Source organism: Copidosoma floridanum, unplaced genomic scaffold (genome assembly GCF_036245765.1).
Source record: "Copidosoma floridanum isolate Cflo_tuat_1 unplaced genomic scaffold, Cflo_Japanese_pri ptg000030l, whole genome shotgun sequence".
In the NCBI taxonomy this organism is placed as follows: Eukaryota; Metazoa; Arthropoda; class Insecta; order Hymenoptera; family Encyrtidae; genus Copidosoma; species Copidosoma floridanum.
In genome coordinates, this window is record NW_028321907.1 from 18,092,180 (window position 1) to 18,111,793 (window position 19,614).

Here is a 19,614-nt window from a genome sequence, read left to right on the forward strand (position 1 = left end):
TGCATAACATCAATAATAACACACGCACGCACAATAGAGGTATAATACCCAAGTATAAGTATAAATACGTGTGAAACAGCGCGCGCACCGTGTGCCGCCGCCGCGCGTCGTCACCGTCGTCACGTCGTCTGCAATTTTGTTTTTGTAGTGTACCTATATTGTTGCAGTGTTCGTTCGTTGAGTTTGTTTTGTGTTAACTTTCTTTTTATGTTGTTTAATTATTGTACTGTGATATTAAAACACTGCAGAGCGCCGTTTTCAAGGAATTTCAGAAAATATATGTGTGAAAATTTGTATCGTGCGGGTATTGATTTGAGGCTGATATTTTTACTATGCTGATATGGCTGACAGGTTGATGGTTGTCGTGTATACACACCCACGTTGCTGAAAGTAAAAAAAAAATATTGGCCGCCTTTGTTTTTGTTCCAATTAAACATGTGCGGCACTAGTTTATTTTTGTAAAGTATTTCAAAAAGTGTTGCTCCTGAAAAGAGGTATTGTTAATTGTTTGAGCCATGGCGTCGAGGACGACTTTTTTCACGCCGCTCGAGAGTCCGGGAAACTCGCTGGCTCTCAACAAAGATAACTCCCAGGTCGCCGTGTCCGGACGAAACAGTGAGTTGATTTTTCTATGCCTGTTGTCCATTAGCAATGAGTAGGTACTGATCAGGAATTTGTATTTGCAGTATTCAAGATTTTCCAGCTCCAAGAGGAAAAGTTCGTCGAGACTTTCAGTCTGAGGGTCGGCAAAACGACAAATATGAACTATTCCTGCAACGATGTTGTTTGGAATCAAATTGAGGGTAAGCTCCATCACGGAGTATATTGATATTCTTCATAATTTGCTAGTATATATCAGTGCCCTCTGGTGAATTTGGAAATTCAAGGTGATCAGTGATCCGTTGGGGGCGAAATGTAAGAAAATAAATAAATACAAGTAAAGTGTATTTAAATTTTCCTGCGTTGATTAATTGATGCGCAACGTTTCGCTGACAATATGCGTCAGCCTCATCAGGCTACAAAATTAAAATTAAAAACACACAATGAGTGATCTGGAAGGCTCAAACACAAAAATACAATAAATTTTTTTTGTAAATTGTTACCGCAGGTACGCGAGAATTCGTAAGTTTGGTTGACTTACTCGTCACCTGTCGTGCTGTCGACTGACAATAAATTACAACCACAAGCCAGCGCTTATATAGGCGGAGCCGCAAAGGTAGACGGTAAAGGGCGATGAACTCGATCGGGACATTTAAACTTTCGTAGTAAAGGAAGGTATGCTCTATTAAAGGAAAGCACATCCTCCTTTCTATTGATGTTGTGTTTGTCGAGTTTTATATAAAGCATTTCGGAAATAATTCTTTTTTTATAATTGGATTCTTTGTCAAGGATTTTAAAGTTATCCCAATCGAATTCATGGTCAAAATTGATTTGGTGTGCACAAACAACGGAATCGGAGTTTTTACTTTTCATATGTTCACTGATGCGGACCTCCGCCGCTCGCTTTGTTTCACCCACATATGACGCGGGACAATTTTTACAATAAAACTTATATACTACATTTGTCTGTTTATGTTTATTCGTTGTATCTTTTCCTAAGCGGACGATATGCTGCAGTTTATTGTTAATAAGAGGGTAAGTGTGAATATTGTAGGGTTTTAACATGGTTGTAATTTTTTCAAAATTATTGTCAATATATGGTATGCCAATTTTGCAGAGAGGGTAGGTGTTTGTAGTGCTTCTGTTATGATTACTATATTTGTGTCTTTTTAATCTGACCTTTATGTTTTTATTAATAAAGTTAAAAGGGTAATTGTTTTTTATCAACAGGTTTTTCACCCTAGCAATATTCACACCGTGAAAACGTGTACTGGCAAGTAAGATCGCCCTATCAACCAAATTAAAAACAATATTTCTCTTATAGCTAACTGGATGACCAGAAAAATAATTTAAGATTCGTCCGGAAGAAGTAGGTTTTTCAAACCAGTCAAAATTAAAATAATTAGAATTTCTTATTATCGTCAAGTCAAAAAAGTTGAGTTTCTTGTCAATCTCCATTTCATATGTAAATTGTAGTTTGGGATGATATGAATTAAAAATATTTAAGATTTGGTCAATATGGTCAACATTAATAAAAAGTAATACATCATCCACGTAACGAAAATAAAAAGATGGAATAATATTATAGTTATTTTTTAAGATGGAGAGACAATCATTTTCCAGGTCGTCCATTACAAGGTCAGCAAACAAAGGTGAAATAGGAGAACCCATTGGCGTGCCGAAAATTTGTTGATAAAAAATGTTGTCAAAAGTAAAAAAAGTATTATTGAACAAAAATTCTGTACATTGTCGAATTTCATCAACCGGGATTCGACATTTATTCATTATGGTCACAATACGTCGATCGATGCTCCGTAGTACCAACTCTAGAGGAATATTAGTAAATAGGGAGCTGACATCTAAAGACATTAGTCTATAATTAGTAGTGGGTTTTATATTTTTTAGTTTGTTTTTCAATTCAAAGCTATTATTAATGTGTGATATTGGAACGTTGACTGACTTCTTGAGTTCATCGTAAATTACTTTTGCTAGAAAATATGTAGGGCTATTGATAAGAGAGACGATAGGACGTAAAGGGGCATCGACCTTGTGAATTTTCGGCAAGCCATAACATTTAGCTAGAGTTGTATCTGTGAGCGACAAAGCGTTGGGATGGTATGTTCTAGAAAGGAAGCCGTTAGAGTTGAGATTCTTTAAAATGTTAGAGGTTCTCTTTTGTAGAGAGTTTAATGGGTTTTTTGAAATAATTTTATACGTCGATTTATCAGACAGTAAATTATGCATTCTTTCCGTATAGTCACTTTTTTTGAGACAAACCGTAACGTTGCCTTTGTCAGCAGAGGTGAAAAATATATCGGGATTTTTGTTTAGAAAATTTTTTGTTGATTTTAAATTTTTTGCATATTGGCGGTCCTTTCTAGAAATAGCTGGCTTTTGTTTACAAGCATTAACTAAATATTGAGATAATTTGTCACGGATTTCGGTCTTTACTCGATCGTTCGTATCGAGGTGTGAGAGACCAACTTCTAGGTTTTTGATAATACATAAAAAATCGCGTTCACGAAAAGAAGATGGGAGATTGAAATTCGGTCCAAGAGATGCAATTTCGGCGACATCTTTAGGAATGGCTATATTCGTTGAAACGTTGTGCATCAATAAATCAACGCAGGAAAATTTAAATACACTTTACTTGTATTTATTTATTTTCTTACATTTCGCCCCCAACGGATCACTGATCACCTTGAATTTCCGATATTCTTCATAGTTTAACTCTGTGGTATGTTGACCCTTGTCCATAGAAAATATTCTGGCCACTGCTTCGACAAACGGTGTCATCCTCATATGGGACATGAATAGAGGATCGAGGTCCAAACAAAAGTGCATGTTCAGCGAGCACACGCGAACTGTCAATAAAATTAACTTCCACGCGACCGAGCCTTCTTGGCTTATCTCGGGCTCTCAAGATGGCACGATAAAATGCTTCGATTTTAGATCCAAAGATCCGGCAACAACATTTGTCAGGTACACTTTTCGCCCATTCATTCATATCCTCGGACCTGAATGACATGTTACCCGTTTATAGCAACACGGAATCTGTGCGAGACGTTCAATTTTCCCCGCAACAGCCAAATACGTTCGCCGCAGTCTCGGAGAATGGGCACGTGCAAATGTGGGACGTACGCCGTCCCGAGCGTTGTTTTCAGGACTTTACCGCCCACAGTGGGCCCATATTTGCGTGCGAGTGGCATCCGGAGACCTCGTGGATCGCTACCGCCTCGAGGGACAAAACCATCAAGGTGTGGGACTTGACGACCAAGCCGAGCTGCGATTACACGATACACACTCTCGTGTCGGTCGGCAGGATTAAGTGGAGACCGAATCGCAAATATCAGATCGCCAGTTGTTCGCTCCTCGTCGATTACAGTATTAACGTGTGGGACATTAGGAGGCCGTACATTCCATTTGCCATTTTTGAGGAACACACGAACTCTCCTCTTGCCATTATTTGGCGAGGCGATCCTCAGTCGCTCTTGTCTTCCAGTAGAGTGGGTATATTTGATCGATTTCGTTGTTTTTAGGCACGACCAATGTATTGGAGAGCCTTATATTTTTGTCAGAGCAAAAATTGTAACCATTTTTAAATCATCTTTTTTTTTTTTTTTTTTTTTTTTTTTATATATATAAAACAAATTTCAAACCAAGTATAATGGTGATCTGAGTCACATCGTGTACGTACATACATAATCAAGTTTTTCGACCAACTCAAGTAATTCTTATCCAAATGAGCTCAAATTTTATAGGTAACTTCAAGTTCAGTGTCAAAGCTAATGTAATTTATTGCATTCAATCAGTTTTCTGGCAAACCGTGGATTGGTCGTGCCTAATTTTCAAGTTTTGCATAAATTTAGCCGCTCGTTTTTTTTACATTTTACTCCGCATTTTTCCATAAAATTATTTTTATTTCACAGGACCAAACATTGTATCATCATGTATTCAAAGATGCCGCGAGACCCATCAATAAAGCTAATCCCCAGGGAATTGCACTAAACATCAAAGGAGACATAGCTTACGCTTGCAAAGCCGTAGCTAGTACTCCCAATGGCATAGAACACGTCACGAGTAAAATAATAAAGTACCCATTATCGTCATGTACTTTTTCCTTTGCACAATTATTTGAGCTTTAATTGTGATGTTTCATTCAATTTTTTGAAGGAAACCCTCGCTTAACAACAGCGACACTTTCTGCAAAGCCATTAGTTACATGCACAGGTTTACTTCAGCTACGTCCAACAGCAGCCGTGAGTTCCGGTGGTTCAAAATGTGCGCAGAAAATTACATATTGCATGGTAATCTTAATGATATCTGTGATCACAACGCCGTTGTTGCCAAAAACGCCGGTAGAAACGACGTAAGTGTACATGGGTCAAATCTTGTGAATTTTAAATTAAAATTTGAATAACTTGACAGGTCAGCACTGTATGGAGTATCATTAAAACTTGCTTCAAAAATCCATTTGGAAGCAATATCAACAGCAACAGTAATAATAACAATAACAGCACCACGTCAAAGCGTCCGATATCCGACAATGATATAGCCAGCACATTAAATATACCGATGACAATCGGCAATACCAGTGAACAAACAAGTACGGGTAAAATTTATGGTTTATCATGGGTTATTAAAGAATTGTTATTTCAGACTCAACCAGTCCTATTTTCCAGCTTTCGAAAACGATATAAAATCATTGCTAGGCGAGTCGGCCCCAGGCATGGTGAGCGGCGGTGATGACGAGACCGAGATGGACGAGCCTCCGGAGAACCAAAATTTCATAGGACCGTTCATAACAAGCCGCGACAAACCGACGTCGGCCTATAAGCGCCAACCACAGGGCGATTTCTCATTCGGGGAAAGCGAACTCGAGCCACTGACGATAGAGTACAATTCGGGCTTCGTTGACAACATGATTATCCACGAGGACAATGACAACGACTGGTCCTTGCCGAAAGAAGCCTTCCCCATCAGGCACGAGATACAGAACAGGTCACCTCCGCCGGAGCAGTTTCCCAATCACTCGCCGGATATTAACGATGACTTGGTCTCGGTGACAATCGATAACCAACCCTGTCAGTTCCTCGTGACATCCGTTCCAAAGCCGGCTTTTTGGGATCCCACGAGCTTGATCGAGAATACGCTGAGACATCACGCTGATATGAAAGATGTCCAGACGACGGTTTGCATTTTGATGGCGTTGGGCGACAAGAGGAAAAATCTCAACATCGAACCGACTTTGCAGGAGCACTGGCTGTTCGAGTACTTAGACATGCTCGGAAGATTCAGGCTGTGGGAAGTGGCTACAAGAGTGAGAGCGCAATTTAATTTCTAAAAACTAACTCGAGTCAGGTGTTTTAAAACTTGATGCAATGTTTCAGATCATAAGACAAGCGTGGCTACCTTCCATTTCTCAACTCAATCAACAATCGACGACAGTTTATGTATGTTGTACATTATGTACGAAAGCACTGACACGCTCGGCGTGGGTGTGCGATCGATGTCGTTCATCCAATCACGCCCTGTGCACAATTTGCCATCAGGTAAAATATTTAACGTAAGAATAAAAACGTTATTGCTCATAATGAATGTTATTGAAATGAGTGTTTTTTAAAAATAGGTTGTCAAAGGAACATACGTTTGGTGTCAGGCGTGTGCTCACGGTGGCCACCTGGCTCACTTGAGAGATTGGTTTAGCGCTAACAAGCAGTGTCCCACTGGTTGTGGTCACATGTGCGAGTACGTATGATACGTTCTGTATTTTTGGAGTACTCCAATGATCGAAATTTCATGACACAAAACATGCGTAATTGTACATATATGTTAATATGTTCCTATAACGTGCAACATGTATACATATGGTATGATGGTATGTTGCACGTTTTTTATTGGAAATTACGAATAAATTTTTCAACTTTTTGTATATACATTTATTTTACGAAATGCATTTTAACGAAATCGTAAGTTTATAAAATGTTTTTTTTTTACACCTAGTATGATAACAAAGTTTTATACAAACTCGTTTATATGATAGGTAATTACACCTTTTTTTAAGTTAATCACTAAGCAAAAAAAATTTTGGTGACAAATAATATATATTTGACAGAGATACTACTTACTTAACTAATTAGATAGTTAAAATGTTTAATTAAAGTATATTAAGCAATTTTTACGTACAATTCACAAAATTTATAAAGGCACAATTTGCAAGATTATAAAAATATAAAACTCAAGCATATGGCGAGATCTGTTCTATACAAACGGCTATTCAGCTATTACAACATAGCTGAATATTTTTTAGTTCAACTAAATTTTTCTGTGTTGAATAATTATACCACCTATTCGTAATTTATAATGAAAAAGTCTGGAAAATAACGTTACAAAGACCCTACATGACCTCGCAGAGGTGCATTAGCCTTATTTTATTTTTACGCTATAAGCTTTTTTTTTTAATTTTCAGTCTGTTTATTCTTATGTATAATTGTGACTGATCTCACATACTTAATTTTACAAAACTGTAGTTTTTAATATTTCTCAGAACTGTGAATTTCACAAGAGTAAAAAATTTTGTAGAGAAGTATTTGATTCAAATTCAAAACATTTGCTACTCCATTATTAATCTTGCAAACAGATCTCAAGCCTTTTCCATATATCTAGGAACTTGTAAACAATATAGACAATTAATGTTATAAGCTTGTGAGTTACAATTTACAATTGAAAGCTTGTGTTTATTGAAAACATTTTTTTCTTCGATAGTAATGATACACAGACAGGTGAAATTTATTTATAAAAATAATGAAATAAATGTACTTATAAATCCTATTACTGTATTTGACTTAACATTAACTTCAGTAACAAATAAGCTTAAGTATTTTACAAGTAATGTAATTGGATGAGAAAGAAAATAAAGATAAGAACAAAAGAAATAGTTGTAGTAATATTAAAATTTATCGGCAGTAATATATTTCTATCGTGCACATATAAGTAATAAATAATTTTGATTATTGTCAAACATAATATATATGTATATATTATCTTTTAATGTTCATCAAAAAAACACTTTTCAACTCAATTAGTAAAAATAATTAAAACTAATAATTAACACAACATAAACACTTTAGAAAAAAAATTTGAAAGAAATTTTGTGCGACGTTTTCACGGTTTCACTTGTCTGTGTTTTTTTTTTTTTTTTTTTTTTTTTTTTCTGACAAAGAGTGACAATGTAGGCGAAATGAATGATGAAACGTATTGCCAAAGTAACTTGTCACTACGAGCAGAAAGGAGCTGCCAATGAAAACGTGTATGTGCATTTTATTTCATTAATGTCATCGCATGTATCGCTTGTTACGATTAATTGTCGAGATTTTATTAATTAATTTGTGCCCTTCCGTAGACACGTTTGATTGGCCACCAAGCTGCACTGCATTTATGTTAAAGAATGTTGCAGCACTTTGCTTTTTTCCTACCTTCCCCTGCCTCTCCTTGATTTTCTTGAGCTTTACGAGCAGCAATGGCGCGCATAAGGTCAAAAAATACCTGTAAACGAGAGTATGATTTTAATGTTCATTTGTTTGTAACTTGTACTATACAACTAATACGATTTTTCAATATTAATCACGATAACAATAGAATATATTTAACACATACATCATAATAGGTAATAAATTTTAGTAACACATAGAAAAAAAAATTTCGTATGCATCAATTAATGAATATCAAATTATTAAACCAGTGGTACTAGTGTCAATAATAGATAGTAGAACGAAAAATTGTTGCGTTATTTAATTTATAAGGGCATGCTACTTTCTAGCTGATGCAAAAGCCATGTTTGAATGCAAAACCATCAGTGATGTATCAAATGAAAATAAGTGCCAATAATAGCGAACCTATAGAATAATACACTTCCGTTTCTTCCTTTTTGTTCGGTCCTTGCCTCTGCCGTTACTCGCAGACTTATCTTCAATTTTACGTGATCGTATTTCACGCATCAAGTCGAAAAATACCTGAAAATGTGCAAGTGTTGCTATGTTCAAGCATTCAAATCAAGATGCTAAAATAAAACTGGTTCACCTCAATTGTTTAATTTTCATGCGTGCATAACTCCAAGACTTGTTGCAGCAATTACTTTAAAGCTCGTGTACTTATATATCTAAGAATCATACAACACTAATTCTACTACCTACACAAATATTTTTTCGAGTGCCCATTTTTCAAGCAATATTCATACATATACATCAATCGGATAAAAGACATCACAAAATAGGATGCATAATGTATAATGTTACCTTGTCAACGTTCTCTCTAGTTTTGGCACTAGTTTCTACATATGGGACACCCCACTGTTGTGATCTTCCTTGTGCTTCTGTCAGACTAACTTTTCTTTTATCTTGTAAGTCACTTTTGTTTCCCACAAGTAAAAAAGGAATGTTTTCATCATTCTTTACTCGCAAAATTTGTTCTCTGAAAAATAAATACGAATATCATATCTCTTTAGCTCTTAATGATTAGAGTGAATTTTTTAAATAAAAAATATAGGTTTCCAACAAATACATTTTGGAATCATCAGTGTAAAAAAAAGTGTTTAAGGTTGATAATGTTATCTAATGAAATATACATTTTAAAATGCATGATTCGTGTGTATTCTAATGATAGTACAAAAGTTGGAAAAAGCTGTGTTGTAATGCATATTGAAGTCTTAAAAAGTTGCTAAGTAATTTACAATACCTGAATTCTTGCGTTGCTTGAAAACTATCGTCCTCTGTTATAGAAAATACGCACAAAAAGCCCTCTCCACTCCTAAAATAATTATCTCTTATAGCAGCATAATCTTCCTGTCCAGCTGTATCTAAGATGTCTATTTGTACTTCTTCCCCATCGAGAACAACTTTTTTCCTGTACGAATCAGCCTTGGTGGGCTCGTAGTCTTGGACAAACTGCAAAAAAAGGGATTACTTAACTTACATGTACAACACGCTAACAAACACGCACCTCATTATCCTTTTAAAAAACAAAGTTTAATATGCAATTTGTATCAAAATCTACAAACCTCGTCATACATGAATTGCAGTGTAAGGGCCGACTTTCCAACACCTCCACTTCCAACCATTATGACTTTGTGCAGAGCCTGAGCGGCTCCTGGCTTCTTAGACATCTTAAATGAATATTCTGCGAAATAACTAAAGACAAAAAGAGTCAAGTACGCTATTTTTTGTAGACCAAACAAAAAAAAAAAACAGCAATAGGCGTTAAGTTCGATTATAACTGGAGTGTTAAGAAATCGGAGCCCAGCAGTAGAAGAGAGTTAAGAAGAAAACACGGGATATTGAACTTAAACGTCAAAGGAAGTAAGTATAGGATAGAATGTTGTCAGCGTGGGAAATCTTCAACGCCAGAAGAAGACACTCACTCCCGTTAGAGACTCGCTTGTGGGAAAAAAAAAAAATGTAACAAATCTTAAAACCCGTGCACAGATAAACTGAACTTGTTGCAAGATTAATGATACATGAGAGTGAGTATTGTAAAATCCTGTACAAGTTAATTGTAATCAGTAGGCGGGCCCCCGCTCATATCGGGGCGATCGGAGCTCTCATGTGTTCTCTCCCCCCGTGAATCATATAAATGAGTATATGTATATACAGAATGTACACTTATGCGTTTTCGCGCAAGCCAGAAAAAAAATATCGACTTCAGCACACTATCACATGATGATCATGTAGGTGTACACGCCTTAAAAAAATACACCATTCGGATTCGATCCAATTCTGAGCTGATTCTGAGTACCTACTACCTAATGATAATTTTGTCTAAGTTGTTGTGGAAATGTGGAGTCAGAGATGAGTAGCTGACAAATCGAGGGTAATAGGAAAACCTATAAACAGAGAGTAAGTATACGTCAGTGAATTCAGTATATACAGTGTAGGGAGATTGTGAGTGGGAGAGAAAGAAAGTAAAGGCGGTGCCCCTTAGCTTAGCTTTAACCAAGCCGCAAGTAGTATACGGTATTCCAATAGGTTCAAGATACACAATTTACATGTCACACACAATCTGTTAAATCTGTACTCAGTATTACAGACCCTTATTATTATTATTGTTATTATTATTTTTTTTTTTTTTTAATTATTACTTTTTCAAATAATTGACCACAAACCTTTGAATAAATTAAATAAGGTAAGTAAAGTCAAGATTCGCAGTGTTGCCAGCGACTAACGATAACGACAGGAAAACACAAAACAACACTTGACACGACCGCAGTACTGCACTCCACGGTCCGCGTCTCCGCGTTTAATAAACAAGGCTCGTTCCAGGCTTCAAAAGTATATAACAAAAAATTACTGCCGCAATTCTTCTATGAGCAGAAACCTCGTAAAATTCGTGGAGATCCCAAATAATTTTGTTCTATACTAACTTATTTCATTTTGGTTTTCTGGTGAAGAGTTTTGTTGGTGTTAAAGAAGTGCCATGTTGTCAGTACAACATACCAGCTGCAACCGAAACCAATAGATAGAAAATTAAAAGATTTCACAAGCAAGTGCCATTTAAAGCAAGATTACAATTTTTTTACTATCCGAAAATTGATCTCCAAAAAATAGACGCTCCTACATAATAACAATACCTGCCACAACTTAGCTAATCTATTTTGTAACAATATTTTTGTTCATGGACGGAGGTTGCGGCCATTTTTAGATCAAATAAAGGGGAAAAAATGACCTTTCTTTCATCAGAATTTCAACTGCACCACTTATCTGACGCTCATCTTGTAAGTTACAAATCATCTGAGATAATAGATAAGGTTAAAGATAAAATTAGAGTATCTATGTAATCGGAGGTCGATTTTCGGGTACAGTACATAATAAATTTTAATCATGCCGAAAATGACATTTTCATTCGAAAATGTTTTTTTTTTATCCGTTGTTATAAACTGCGGCTGTTTTTACATAATTTACTATATGGCACTACTTAAATACCCACATAACTCTTTACCATAATGGAATACTTACGACAAAATATTTTGGATCTCTTCAAATCATGAGATTTTTCAGTTCCTGTAAGAATTGAGCCTGGTATTAATTTTTGGTACCTAAGTAACCCGACCTCCAGTGAGTCATTACATTTTTTTTATCTTCTATAATAATGCAGTGTTTGTGTTATGCCCGTCATACTATTTTTACACTCTCCAATTGAAATTGTGTGATATACCTTCAACTACAAAATACAATACGAATTGTCATACAAATATTTCAGTTAAAACTTTGTTTGATATCACTTTTTTAACCCTAGAAATGATTATAATCTAAAAGTTATAACTACGTACGCATACGTATATATGTATGCATATACTTATATACTTTTGTAAACTCTAAATTTGATCAACTTTTAGACAAGAAATTTAATCATCTTCTAGATTCTTTAACATTAAATATCCAAAATCGGCGTAAAAATACAAAAAAATTATTTTTTTCGGAGAAGTCGATTTTTTTAAATAGGAACAAAATTCAATTTCATCGATTGAAATTAAACTTTAGAAAAAAACTGTTTTCGGCGTTCATCGGTATAATAGGAAATTTTTCTCTTATGCGTCCATCAATTATAAAAAAAAAACTGAGGTTTATAAAAATCCGTTATGGAATCCTCTGAGAATCATATATGGATGCACATAAACACCCACATACACCCTCATTATTTTTAAAGTTTGATAATCATATTTTGTGTACAAAATTAAGTGAACTATTAGATTTACTTATCATAAATTATTCTTCAATGACAAGAAAAGGCGAAAAATAAATTATTTAGAAAAAAAATTTTTTTTTGATTGATAAAATTTAAATTTAAGAAAAAAAATTCTATCTAGATACTTAAGTAAGTATATGTGATTTTTCGTCCATTACCAAACTTCCTCTATGTACAAACGCAATATAAACCGTATACTTAAACATTTTTCGTTCATCGAAAATCCTAAAATTCAAAAGTCAGCGCTACTTAATAAATCGTGCGATTCATATATTTTGCAATTGCAATATTTTAGCAGCTCCTAACTGGACCACTTCATAAACTTGCAAACAAATTAGAAAGACAAAGCGAACTAGGTAAGTATTATTTATTTACATTAAATATAAGTTCGCAGTGGTTGTAACTGTTGTAAGTTGGAAGTCGTAACAGCTACATATTTCCGCACACAATTCTAAATTCGCAAAGTGAGAGGAATACTTAAATTGAATAAAAGCAAAAAAAAAGAAGTTGTTAGTGCGCGCGCCCTAATAAAATCAGTCAGTGTTTTCAGGCCTCAACAAGAGGATATCTCATCGTGTGTCTTCCCACCTCTTCTGTAGGTATTTTTTTTTTGCTTGGAAAAAAATTTATCCCCCTCGTCCGTTGGATATGTTTTGAACAAATTTGCACATCGAGCCGTCACCGATGCTGGAATACATAAAAAAAAAGGAGTCAGAGCGCGTGCATTGCATAATCATGCGGCTTTTTTTCACGTGAGAGTATCATAGAGTGAGTTCGCCTTGCTCTGCAACTGCTTATTGTATATTATTGTTGGCAGAGAGTTTCGTCCAAGGATAATAACAATAATAGTAAAAACAAAATTGTTCCGGAGTCTCTGGAGTGTGTGTGTGCGCGCTCTCGTGTAAAATACAGAAATAGATAAATAGGGATGGAAGATCAGGTCGTCGCTCTGCGAGAAAATCTCGTGAGTAACAGTTATTATAAGTACTTGACACTCTTTTCACTCGCATGACGTTTTTTACTCATTTATTTCCTTTACTACGTGTGAGTACGTTATAAATCTTGATTGTTGACGATTTTACATTCAAATTATTGATAAGCAAGATGATGGTGCAGCATCGTTATGTGTGGGTGACAAACACTTTACGACTGAATTTTGTTTTTGCCAGTAATCTGCATGTTTCTCTCTCTCTCTCTCCCTCACTCAATCAATTCCCCGAGCAAAGAATGACTTTTGATATTTAAACTCGTTGAATGATACATACTAATCTAGATTTCACTTTTTCGTTATCTGCGAAACAGCTTTACACCTCTAATGAAAAACTATAAGGAAATATTAAAGCATAGTCATTGGACTTTATCTTGCTCAAAGTGGAGGTTAATAATTATCAAGATCAATTTTTACAACATTAAATACTTGAGTGTTGTTGGAATATTGGGCTTTAAATTGTTAAAACTTGGAGTTTTATTGAGAAAAAAAAAATTCAAATTGTAGAAACGATTTCTTTATGATCCTGCAGGTAAACACAGCCGTCAAGTTTTTGCAAAATCCAAAGGTAGCTACTAGTCCTTCAAGTCAGAAACAAGAGTTCCTTAGGCGCAAAGGATTGACAGATGTTGAAATTCAGAGGGCATGTGAACTTGTGGCAGCAAATCCAGTACCTACGGGGGATCACAGTATTGTAAATGTACCACCGAATCATCCATACTTGAATTATCCACAGCAAGTGGTTCAGTCAAGTTTGTTTTATAAAGTTAAAGAGTTGTTGAATGGAGTGGTGTTGTTTGCAGCGAGCTGTTACTGTGTATACTGGTTTTACAAGGTAGGTTTTGTATTCGTCTATTGTCATATTAAGATATCAATTCGTAATAGTGAATTATTCTTTTACAGAAAGTTATCATTAGATTTTTATTTGGTGATAAGAAAAAAGATGCCAAGGATCCTGCTGTTGAATTGGACAAAAATATCCAGCAGGTGAAGGAATCCATAAATCAAGTCAAAAGTGATGTCCAGCAGCTGACACAAAACCAAAATGATCCGTCAGTACCTCAACTTGTACAAGAATTGAAACAAGACTTGGCAAGTTTAAAGTCGCTTCTATTGTCAAGGTAATTTTTACTTTGCTGCAATTTCTGTGTGAAAAATTATCAGGTACCAAAGTTCATACAATTAAAAAAAAAAAAAAATTTAGGAAACAGTTTCCAAGTGCGCCAGCTTCCATTCCTCCTTGGCAATTAGAAGCGTCAAGTCAAGGCCAAGAGAAAACTACTGAAAGAGAAGATGACGCCGGTAGTGGTAGCAGTACCAATAATTCCGATAGTTCTTTAGAAATGATTCGAGAGGATCCTCCCAAAGAATGAAATTACTGGGCTGTTTTAAAATATGGACTATTCTCTTTTATTTTAGCATTTTCATTGAGTAATGATTGCTATTCCAGAGAAATACACAAGATTGTGCGACACAAATGATAATAAAGAAGTGAAACTTGTTTTCTAGTTTGAGATATTTTATACGTGTGAACTGGGTGTGTTATAAAAATAAGTGTTGGGCTATGTTTTTTTATTTTTTTGAATTATGCATATCTGTCTTATTGATAAGCAATGTATTCCAATACTTTGTGTTTTTCTTGACCAAAGGTAAATTGGAATAAAGAAAGTGGAAAAAAATAAAACTCTTGCTTTTTATTCTAAATAAACAATACAATATAAATAGAATACATATTGTAATTTATACAATTCAATTCGGTGTCACAATATCTCATAGCCATGATGAAGTTCAATGTTTTTGTATACATAGTTGTATCAAAATATTTCTTGTATCCTTGAAAAAATTACTTTTTTTTTTTCGTCTTAGTTTTTGGAAATAAAATACGTCAAATACTGAAAAAATGAATAAACTTGATAAAGATATATTTTGATAAAATTAGATACGTGTCAAAAAAAAATTTATTTTCAGCAATTTATGTCTCATGATTAAATAAATTTCTTTATCATCTGTTATTCATCAAAGAGCCAAAAAAAAAAAAAATTAGTACTTTTTGTATAAATAACAAACGCCATAAATCTTGCAACAAAAATAATTTTGAACCGGCTATTTTGTTTCTTGCATCATTTGTTCACGTCCGTCTCAAGTTTCAAATATAATGCGCAAAATTATGCGCACGTGTACATCTATTATTCACACATTCCATTCTATAATTCCCAACTATATCTTCAGTTGCTTTTTAAACTTACTAAAAAGAATCATTCATTCTCTACACGAGTACATCCCTGATATTTACACACCATGCTAATGATTGCTACTAATGATTTCCAATTATATTTATTATCATATCTTATGTCATCTTCACAATCGTAATATTCAATCAAAATTAATTCATCTTGGATTGAATTATTTGTTCATTTTATTAATATCTTTCGCATAGATAATATAATCAAACTAGCTGTGCTTCACTGATACAGTGAATCACCGCAACTTATTTAACCATCCAATCAAACAATGTACAATTGTAATAAGAGCATTGTACTTGGAGATTACAGTCTCTCTCTTGCATGAGCTTTTTACAATGACATATCTAAAAAAAAAAAATACACAAAAATAGCCATACTTGGGGTCAAAAAAAAAAACAGGCACAAAAAAGTATATTTGGCAAGTTGTAACAAAACAAATATTTCAACTCGTGATTTTTTTAAATTGAGAGTAGAGCAAAAAATTGAATCTTTGGCTGATGCACGATTGAGCAGCGATTTCTGCGGAACAACATTCCTATGTCGAAGCCAAAAAAAAAGAAAAAGAAAAACAGTGGATCCAGAGAGAGAAATTGATGTTTTGTGCCGAGAAGCCTTCACGTTGATCAAGGAATCTTCACTGATGCAAAAGTGTATTGGGCGTGCTTAGCGTCACATCCGGGCATACGTCTATCTATTTCAATGACGATGAAACTCGTCAATGATTCTGCGACACGAGCGCGCATATCTTAAGTTGCATGTAGCCTAGACGACACCAGTCCATCTCTTTCCTTTTTTGTTTTGTTTTTTAATTAAAACGATGCAGCAAAAGTATGCTACCAGGTGTGATGCAAGTGTAAATTCCTCGAAAGAACGGACCGAACGTCTTGTGTGAAACGAAGAGCATCTAACACTGGAAGTAAGCTTAAAAGCGCTGTATCGCCTGCATCACTAAACCATGATTTGATAGGGATTGCGTTATCTGTGATAAAAAAAATTTTGATTCGGAGTTAATCACTACAACTTATGATTTATACAAGTAGAAAATTTGTATGACAAGACTTACGTGGATAAGCTCTATAAGCCCCGGGGCTATTGTCCAGAATAAAGACTGAAGCGAGATCTGAGCAAATGGCAGCCAAGTCTTTAGTATAGGAACCCATTTCAGGCGTGCAGTGTTGCCTGTAGTACCTGCGTCTTAGTATTCCTCTGTTGTTGTCTAATTTGTCAGCAACAGCAGCACCATAAATTTCCATTGAAGCAGTGAAAACTACCAATTCATACCTGAAATAATGAATTAAATGAAAATTCTGTAAAGGTGAAATTAATGAGGAGGCTCATCGTGATCTAAAAAAAACTACTCACCACTGACTAACTATGTCCAAAAAGAAGTCAACGTGCGGTCTTTTGTGAACAAAAAATCTAACCGGATGACGGTCTATCGTCACTTTAAGAATAAAGTCGGGTGGAGTGCCGGGCCTGACTGTTGTCCTAGCAACTCCATCGTGATGAGAATGAATGAGTGTCTCGTCCAAATCAAGCACAAGCACTTTCCTCCTAACAATGCCTGAAAAATTATAAACATTTCATAAAAATATTACGTAAGTGTCGACACCTTTATGTAATTAACTGATCTATAGAATACTACGAAATTTTTAGTCATTTCCTAATATATCTGTCTTCCCTCTTCATGCAGTATTTTGGAAGTGCTCCAAGAGTAAATAATAATTTTCAATTCTTTAAAACAAATGGCAAAGAATAAGTCTGAGAACGTAATAACTCTCATACATTATTTTTTTAAATCAAGTGTATGTATTTTATGAGAGATAAAAAAAAAGAGGAAAAGGATACATAAGTTTAAAAAAGAAAAATATTTACTGAGCCTGTGCCTTGACAGTGGAGAGAGAGGAAAAATTTCATATTTGACTGGTTGCATTTGTGAGATCTGAAAAAATAAGAAAAAAAAAATATAGTCATGTATGGTCAAATTGTCCATTTTTTTTATTTTTGTACGTGTTAATACAAGTGGGTGCACAGGTGCTGAAGCACCTACTTACGGCTCTAACCTGCTTCCTGAGTATAAAACAAATGCAGGTCCACACACGGGAGGCCATCAAGAGAAAAGCTCTCATCCCCATCTGCAATTGTTTCAGCATTTTCTAGCAGTCTTGTTTGGCGCCGGGGGGCTCCCTCCTTCTACCGTTCCTTGGCTCCGTGTCCTGATAATGCTATTACTGCTCCTGTGTAAATATAAGCTAAGTACTCCTCCTTGGCCTTTTCAGCCTTCGTCGTGGCTTGGAAATCCGAGCATTCGAACGATCACGAGCACCAACTGCAGCTACAATCACCACTTGGTTTGGTATATGCTTACCCTATCGCGGTGTATTGCCTTTTTAACACCACTATAGAATACTGCTTCGTAAGTGTATATAAATAAACAAACGAAAAAAGAAGTAAGTAGTAATTCAAGTCGATGATAAGCGTAATGAGCTGCTGATGCCTCCCGTTAACAACTATCCAACACACGAAGACAAGCTACCTCGAGGAGAGACGGACTTTATTGTATGACTATTAGATATTGCACATTTGTGAACTGCTCCAGATGCTGTAGCTTAGGAACCGGATTCTTTGTGGATACAAGGGCAAGGTGAATCGGGATGACTGCAGCCGTGATTGTTCTGCCAAACGTCATGTTTGTACAACACTTGTATCTTCTTTTACTTGGCACTTGGTGTAGGTATATAGTTACTAACAAAAGTGTTGGATGAATTAAGTTTACACTAAAATCTTCACAGAGTAAGTAAACACGTGCCTAGACAACAACTAATAGTAACGGCGTCCAGGTGGGGGGTCCCCGGGGAACAACCCAAGCGCGTGTATTACTGTACGCAAATTACACATGTTGTTATAAGTACCGCAACCACATTAATATTTATCTCTCTCTTGATCTCAAAACTCCTTTTTTTATCCCCCACTTTCTACCTCTTGCGAACACACTCTGGCCTTTTATTTTTTTTTCCCCCTATGTATATAATCTCTATAATGAAGCTCTGCTCCCCCAGCCCAGCAGTCCAAGCTCCAATCCAACTCAACCAGGGCAGACACCACCCAGTATATCCACTCTCACGTTCACGAGAACAAAGTTTTGTTTAAGGTGGGCGTACTTTAGGAAGTAAAAGTTGTGCAACCCTGCATCTTCAGGGTTTGTTGGCCATCAGCAGTTTTTCATCTTTATGCTGCAGCAGAAACGGAGGCAGCGGAGCACGAGCACACACACGCGATTCAAGCCGCCATATTTTCGCTGATCGACCCAATATGTGTATATGTTTTTTCCTTACATATATATGTGTTGTATACTATACACACATACTGTCATACATAAATATACGTGTGTGTTTTACTGTTTTTACACAAATGCGCGGCCACGCATGCGTGGGCGTATAGCGTATATGTATATATATAGTTTGTATATACATATGTATCACACCAAATATAAAATGAATGTGTTAAATTCATGTTCTTAATGTTTTTAATGTTCGTATATATTATACTTAAGTTCCTAATTCGTAAATTCGTATTCGTAAATTCGTAAATTCGTAATACGAATCGTATCAAAGTCTGTTTGTCTGCTAGTGTAGTTTATTCACTGTACGTATTCGTAGTAGTGTAATTGCACATATAGTATTAGTTTTATAACAATTGGATGTATGTATAGCCGCACCGCTGAATTCACAACTCAGTATATAATCGGTATTTGAATCTCTCGGATCCTCACTATCCATCCTCAGTTACCTTCTCACTCTCCTCATAGTCCTTACACCTATAGGTGTATATATATATATATATATATATATATATATATATATATATATATATATATATATATCCTCAATATGGTACTCGCGCTGTGAGTGCAGCATATCATTCACCAGTTCACCACCGTCGCCCATCGCGCATTGCAGGGGTTGCAGGGGTTTTGTTTGTTAAGTTTGTTTCTTTGCTGCTGCGCGGCCTGCGCCTCTGAGATTGGGGCAAAAAACCTTACCTACT

General features: G+C 35.5%; 4 protein-coding genes across 10 annotated transcripts; 2 read left to right on the forward strand and 2 right to left on the reverse strand.

Moving 5' to 3' along the window:
- The first annotated feature begins 162 nt into the window (after positions 1 to 162).
- On the forward strand, positions 163 to 6,472 carry Wdr24 (WD repeat domain 24). The gene is made up of 10 exons (XM_014353246.2): positions 163 to 615; positions 687 to 803; positions 3,360 to 3,582; positions 3,644 to 4,106; positions 4,530 to 4,693; positions 4,774 to 4,969; positions 5,029 to 5,206; positions 5,283 to 5,920; positions 5,991 to 6,152; positions 6,230 to 6,472. The coding sequence occupies exons 1-10, from the start codon at positions 516 to 518 to the stop codon at positions 6,356 to 6,358; spliced, it is 2,370 nt and encodes a 789-aa protein (XP_014208732.2). The 5' UTR covers positions 163 to 515; the 3' UTR covers positions 6,359 to 6,472.
- A 1,346-nt stretch (positions 6,473 to 7,818) lies between these two features.
- Rala (Ras-like protein A) lies at positions 7,819 to 10,873 on the reverse strand. 5 transcript variants are annotated; one of them, XM_014353177.2, is made up of 6 exons: positions 10,757 to 10,873; positions 9,656 to 9,785; positions 9,334 to 9,542; positions 8,895 to 9,069; positions 8,496 to 8,612; positions 7,819 to 8,145 (listed from the first exon to the last, which is right to left on the reverse strand). In XM_014353177.2, exons 2-5 carry the CDS (start codon positions 9,758 to 9,760, stop codon positions 8,496 to 8,498), a joined length of 606 nt encoding a protein of 201 aa, XP_014208663.1. In that variant the 5' UTR covers positions 9,761 to 9,785; positions 10,757 to 10,873; the 3' UTR covers positions 7,819 to 8,145. The 5 variants fall into 5 exon arrangements, with proteins under 5 accessions (XP_014208663.1, XP_089452345.1, XP_014208664.1 ...); XM_014353178.2 differs by lacking the exon at positions 10,757 to 10,873 and adding an exon at positions 10,397 to 10,505 and having other exon boundaries at positions 8,078 to 8,145; XM_089596218.1 differs by lacking the exon at positions 10,757 to 10,873 and adding an exon at positions 10,255 to 10,505 and having other exon boundaries at positions 8,078 to 8,145.
- Positions 10,874 to 12,886: 2,013 nt separating this feature from the next.
- Positions 12,887 to 15,008, forward strand: Pex14 (peroxisomal biogenesis factor 14). Its single transcript, XM_014353214.3, has 4 exons — positions 12,887 to 13,300; positions 13,857 to 14,159; positions 14,228 to 14,445; positions 14,529 to 15,008. Exons 1-4 carry the CDS (start codon positions 13,265 to 13,267, stop codon positions 14,695 to 14,697), a joined length of 726 nt encoding a protein of 241 aa, XP_014208700.1. The 5' UTR covers positions 12,887 to 13,264; the 3' UTR covers positions 14,698 to 15,008.
- On the reverse strand, positions 14,998 to 18,871 carry Dd (CTD nuclear envelope phosphatase 1-like protein dullard). Of its 3 annotated transcripts, none has more exons than XM_014353213.3 (5): positions 17,631 to 18,871; positions 17,443 to 17,509; positions 16,930 to 17,131; positions 16,631 to 16,848; positions 14,998 to 16,546 (listed from the first exon to the last, which is right to left on the reverse strand). In XM_014353213.3, the coding sequence occupies exons 1-5, from the start codon at positions 17,718 to 17,720 to the stop codon at positions 16,401 to 16,403; spliced, it is 723 nt and encodes a 240-aa protein (XP_014208699.1). In that variant the 5' UTR covers positions 17,721 to 18,871; the 3' UTR covers positions 14,998 to 16,400. The 3 variants fall into 3 exon arrangements, with proteins under 3 accessions (XP_014208699.1, XP_023246135.1, XP_014208698.1); XM_023390367.2 differs by having other exon boundaries at positions 16,631 to 16,675; positions 16,937 to 17,131; positions 17,622 to 18,871; XM_014353212.3 differs by having other exon boundaries at positions 17,622 to 18,871.
- Positions 18,872 to 19,614: the final 743 nt, after the last annotated feature.

What these genes read in the sequence shown, in the direction of transcription:
- Wdr24 (XM_014353246.2), top strand. Translation starts at nt 516, where the DNA reads ATGGCGTCGAGGACGACTTTTTTCACGCCGCTCGAGAGTCCGGGAAAC. An exon ending in CCGGCAACAACATTTGTCAG is followed by an intron (nt 3,583 to 3,643) that starts GTACACTTTTCG and finishes ACCCGTTTATAG; the next exon opens with CAACACGGAATCTGTGCGAG. An exon ending in CGCTCTTGTCTTCCAGTAGA is followed by an intron (nt 4,107 to 4,529) that starts GTGGGTATATTT and finishes TTTATTTCACAG; the next exon opens with GACCAAACATTGTATCATCA.
- Rala (XM_014353177.2), bottom strand. Translation starts at nt 9,760, where the DNA reads ATGTCTAAGAAGCCAGGAGCCGCTCAGGCTCTGCACAAAGTCATAATG. An exon ending in CAAGCAACGCAAGAATTCAG is followed by an intron (nt 9,070 to 9,333) that starts GTATTGTAAATT and finishes TTTATTTTTCAG; the next exon opens with AGAACAAATTTTGCGAGTAA. An exon ending in CTAGAGAGAACGTTGACAAG is followed by an intron (nt 8,613 to 8,894) that starts GTAACATTATAC and finishes GCACATTTTCAG; the next exon opens with GTATTTTTCGACTTGATGCG.
- Pex14 (XM_014353214.3), top strand. Translation starts at nt 13,265, where the DNA reads ATGGAAGATCAGGTCGTCGCTCTGCGAGAAAATCTC. An exon ending in TCGCTCTGCGAGAAAATCTC is followed by an intron (nt 13,301 to 13,856) that starts GTGAGTAACAGT and finishes ATGATCCTGCAG; the next exon opens with GTAAACACAGCCGTCAAGTT. An exon ending in AAGTCGCTTCTATTGTCAAG is followed by an intron (nt 14,446 to 14,528) that starts GTAATTTTTACT and finishes AAAAAAATTTAG; the next exon opens with GAAACAGTTTCCAAGTGCGC.
- Dd (XM_014353212.3), bottom strand. Translation starts at nt 17,720, where the DNA reads ATGCTGAAACAATTGCAGATGGGGATGAGAGCTTTTCTCTTGATGGCC. An exon ending in TCAGGAAGCAGGTTAGAGCC is followed by an intron (nt 17,510 to 17,621) that starts GTAAGTAGGTGC and finishes TTATTTTTTCAG; the next exon opens with ATCTCACAAATGCAACCAGT. An exon ending in ACTGTCAAGGCACAGGCTCA is followed by an intron (nt 17,132 to 17,442) that starts GTAAATATTTTT and finishes ATAATTTTTCAG; the next exon opens with GCATTGTTAGGAGGAAAGTG.